The sequence below is a fragment of the Manacus vitellinus genome, unplaced genomic scaffold (assembly GCF_001715985.3).
Source record: "Manacus vitellinus isolate BGI_N305 unplaced genomic scaffold, ASM171598v3 scaffold_147_pilon, whole genome shotgun sequence".
NCBI lineage: Eukaryota > Metazoa > Chordata > Aves > Passeriformes > Pipridae > Manacus > Manacus vitellinus.
This window is the reverse complement of record NW_021939047.1, coordinates 69,784-72,583: the sequence shown is the minus strand read 5'-3', so window position 1 is coordinate 72,583 and position 2,800 is coordinate 69,784. Positions and strand designations below refer to the sequence as shown.

Here is a 2,800-nt window from a genome sequence, read left to right as displayed (position 1 = left end):
AGGAAAATCTGCATAAAAAAATGAGGAAAATCTGCAAAAAAATTCATTAAAAATGTGGAAAATCTGCAAAAAAAGTAATGAAATATGAGGAAAATCTGCATAAAAAAATGAGGAAAATCTGCAAAAAAATTCATTAAAAATGAGGAAAATCTGCAAAAAAATTCATAAAAAATGAGGAAAATCTCAAAAAAAACCCAAAAAACAGGAAAATCTGCCAAAAAAAGTAATAAAAAGTGAGGAAAATCTGCAAAAAAATTCATAAAAAATCAGCAAAAATCTGCAAAAAATCATTAAAAAATCGGCAGAACGCGCCCAAAAAAATTCATCAAAAATGACTAAAATCTACCAAAAAAAATTCATAAAAAGTCGGAAAAAAATCGCGTGATTCCCGGCTTCCCGGGGCAGCGGGAGTTGGGATTCTCCCAGCCGGGATGGGATGGGATGGGAGGCCCCGCCATCCCTTTGATCCCAGCAGCAGGTGCCAATTATCCCGGGAATGCTCAGCCATCAAAAAGTCCCCTGGGTGAGTCTCCGGTGCCTTCAGGATTCCCTGGAGTCAGAAGCTCCTGGAGTGACCTGGATAAACCTGGATAAACCCGGATAAACCCGGATAAACCAGGACTCGGAGCCGCTCCCGGGGCCTTGTGGTGGCCCCAGGCACTGCTGCTTTCCTCCAGCCTTTCCTGCCGGGATCCCAAGCTCCATGTGGCTTTCCCAAGCTTGGCTTTTCCCTGTTTTTGGGTCAGAGGCCTGGAGCTGTTGTCCCTGGTGTCCCCTTTCTCCGGGATCTCCAGGGAAGCTCCGGCCGAGCGAGGAGCCGGCGCCGCTCGGCTGCTTCCCGCCTTCCCACCTCCTTCCTTCCTCCTTCCTAGGGATTGGATCAGACCCAAGGAGTTAGGGATGCTGTGTCCCCTTCCTAGGGATGCTGTGTCCCCTTCCTAGGGATGCTGTGTCCCCTTCCTAGGGATGCTGTGTCCCCTTCCTAGGGATGATGTGTCCCCTTCCTAGGGATGATGTGTCCCCTTCCTATGGATTCTGTGTCCCCTTCCTATGGATGTGTGTCCCTTTCCTTGGGATTCTGTGTCCCCTTCCTAGGAATGCTGTGTCCCCTTCCTAGGGATGTGTGTCCCCTTCTTTGGGATTCTGTGTCCCCTTCCTATGGATTCTGTGTCCCCTTCCTAGGAATACCCTGTCCCTTCCCTTGGGATGTGTGTCCCCTTCCTATGGATGCTGTGTCCCCTTCCTATGGATTATGTGTCCCCTTCTTTGGGATTCTGTGTCACCTTCCTATGGATTATGTGTCCCCTTCCTAGGAATGCCGTGTCCCCTTCCTAGGGATTCTGTGTCCCCTTCCTAGGATTGCTGTCCCCTTCCTATGGATGCTGTGTCCCCTTCTTTGGGATTCTGTGACCCCTTCCTATGGATTCTGTGTCCCCTTCCTAGGAATGCCGTGTCCCCTTCCTAGGGATGTGTGTCCCCTTCCTCTGGATGCTGTGTCCCCTTCCTAGGAATGCTCTCCCCTTCCTAGGAATGCTCTCCCCTTCCTAGGAATGCCATGTCCCCTTCCTAGGATTGCTGTTCCCTTCCTAGGGATGCTCTGTCCCCTTCCTATGGATGCCATGTCCCCTTCCTATGGATGTGTGTCCCCTTCTTTGGGATTCTGTGTCCCCTTCCTATGGATTCTGTGTCCCCTTCCTAGGGATTCTGTGTCCCCTTCTTTGGGATTCTGTGTCCCCTTCCTTGGGATTCTGTGTCCCCTTCCTATGGATTCTGTGTCCCCTTCCTAGGAATGCCATGTTCCCTTCCTTGGAATGCCGTGTCCCCTTCCTAGGGATGTGTGTCCCCTTCCTTGGGATTCTGTGTCCCCTTCCTTGGGATTCTGTGTCCCCTTCCTTGGGATTCTGTGTCCCCTTCCTTGGGATTCTGTGTCCCCTTCCTAGGGATGTGTGTCCCCTTCCTATGGATGTGTGTCCCCTTCCTAGGGATGTGTGTCCCCTTCCTAGGGATGTGTGTCCCCTTCCTAGGAATGCTGTCCCCTTCCTTGGGATTCTGTGTCCCCTTCCTAGGAGTGGTGTCCCCTTCCTAGGAGTGGTGTCCCCTTCCTATGGACTCTGTGTCCCATTCCTAGGGATGTGTGTCCCCTTCCTAGGAATACCCTGTCCCTTCCCTTGGGATGTGTGTCCCCTTCCTAGGGATGCCGTGTCCCCTTCCTAGGGATGCCGTGTCCCCTTCCTAGGAATGCTGTCCCCTTCCCAGGGATGCTGTTTCCAGCTGCCCTGGTTTGATCCCAACTCCAGCTCCCCACAGCGGGTGGAAGCCACCTGCTTTCCACCTGTTTTCCGCCTGTTTTCCTCCTTATCCGCCATAACAAACCACTCGAACCAGGGCTGGAATTCCTGCTCCCGAGCCGCAGGATGTCCCAGATCCCTCCCTAACGAGCCTTTTCCCGTCCTTCCAGAGGGAGTGCATCTCCATCCACATCGGGCAGGCCGGGGTGCAGATGGGCAATGCCTGCTGGGAGCTGTACTGCCTGGAGCACGGCATCCGGGCCGACGGCACCATCCCGGCACCCAAGCCGGGCAAATCCCCGGATCCCGGCTCGGAGCAGGCCGATTCTTCCTTCGAGACCTTCTTCTGTGAGACGGCCTCCGGGAAACACGTGCCCAGGGCCGTGTTCATCGACCTGGAGCCCACGGTCATCGGTAAGAGGGGTTTTTTGGGGAGTCCCCGCCCTTCTTCTGTTGCCACCCGTGTTTCCCGGCAGATCCCGCTCCTCCGCTCCGATAAAACATTCCCAGCC

The 2,800-nt window shown here is 53.3% G+C and overlaps 2 protein-coding genes across 2 annotated transcripts in view; one reads left to right on the top strand and one right to left on the bottom strand.

Annotated features, from left to right (window-relative positions):
- NET1 (neuroepithelial cell transforming 1) overlaps nucleotides 1-2,366 on the bottom strand; it is a 75,156-nt gene extending 72,790 nt beyond the window's left edge. The window contains exon 1 of the mRNA XM_029958179.1: nucleotides 2,322-2,366. Within this exon, the coding sequence (XP_029814039.1) occupies nucleotides 2,322-2,366 (45 nt within the window). The remainder of the gene's footprint in view (nucleotides 1-2,321) is intronic.
- A 98-nt stretch (nucleotides 2,367-2,464) lies between these two features.
- The window catches only part of LOC108643563 (tubulin alpha-1 chain), a 5,829-nt gene continuing 5,493 nt past the window's right edge, over nucleotides 2,465-2,800 (top strand). Inside the window, exon 1 of the mRNA XM_029958180.1 lies at nucleotides 2,465-2,702. Coding sequence (XP_029814040.1) covers nucleotides 2,501-2,702 — 202 coding nt within the window. The 5' untranslated portion in view covers nucleotides 2,465-2,500. The remainder of the gene's footprint in view (nucleotides 2,703-2,800) is intronic.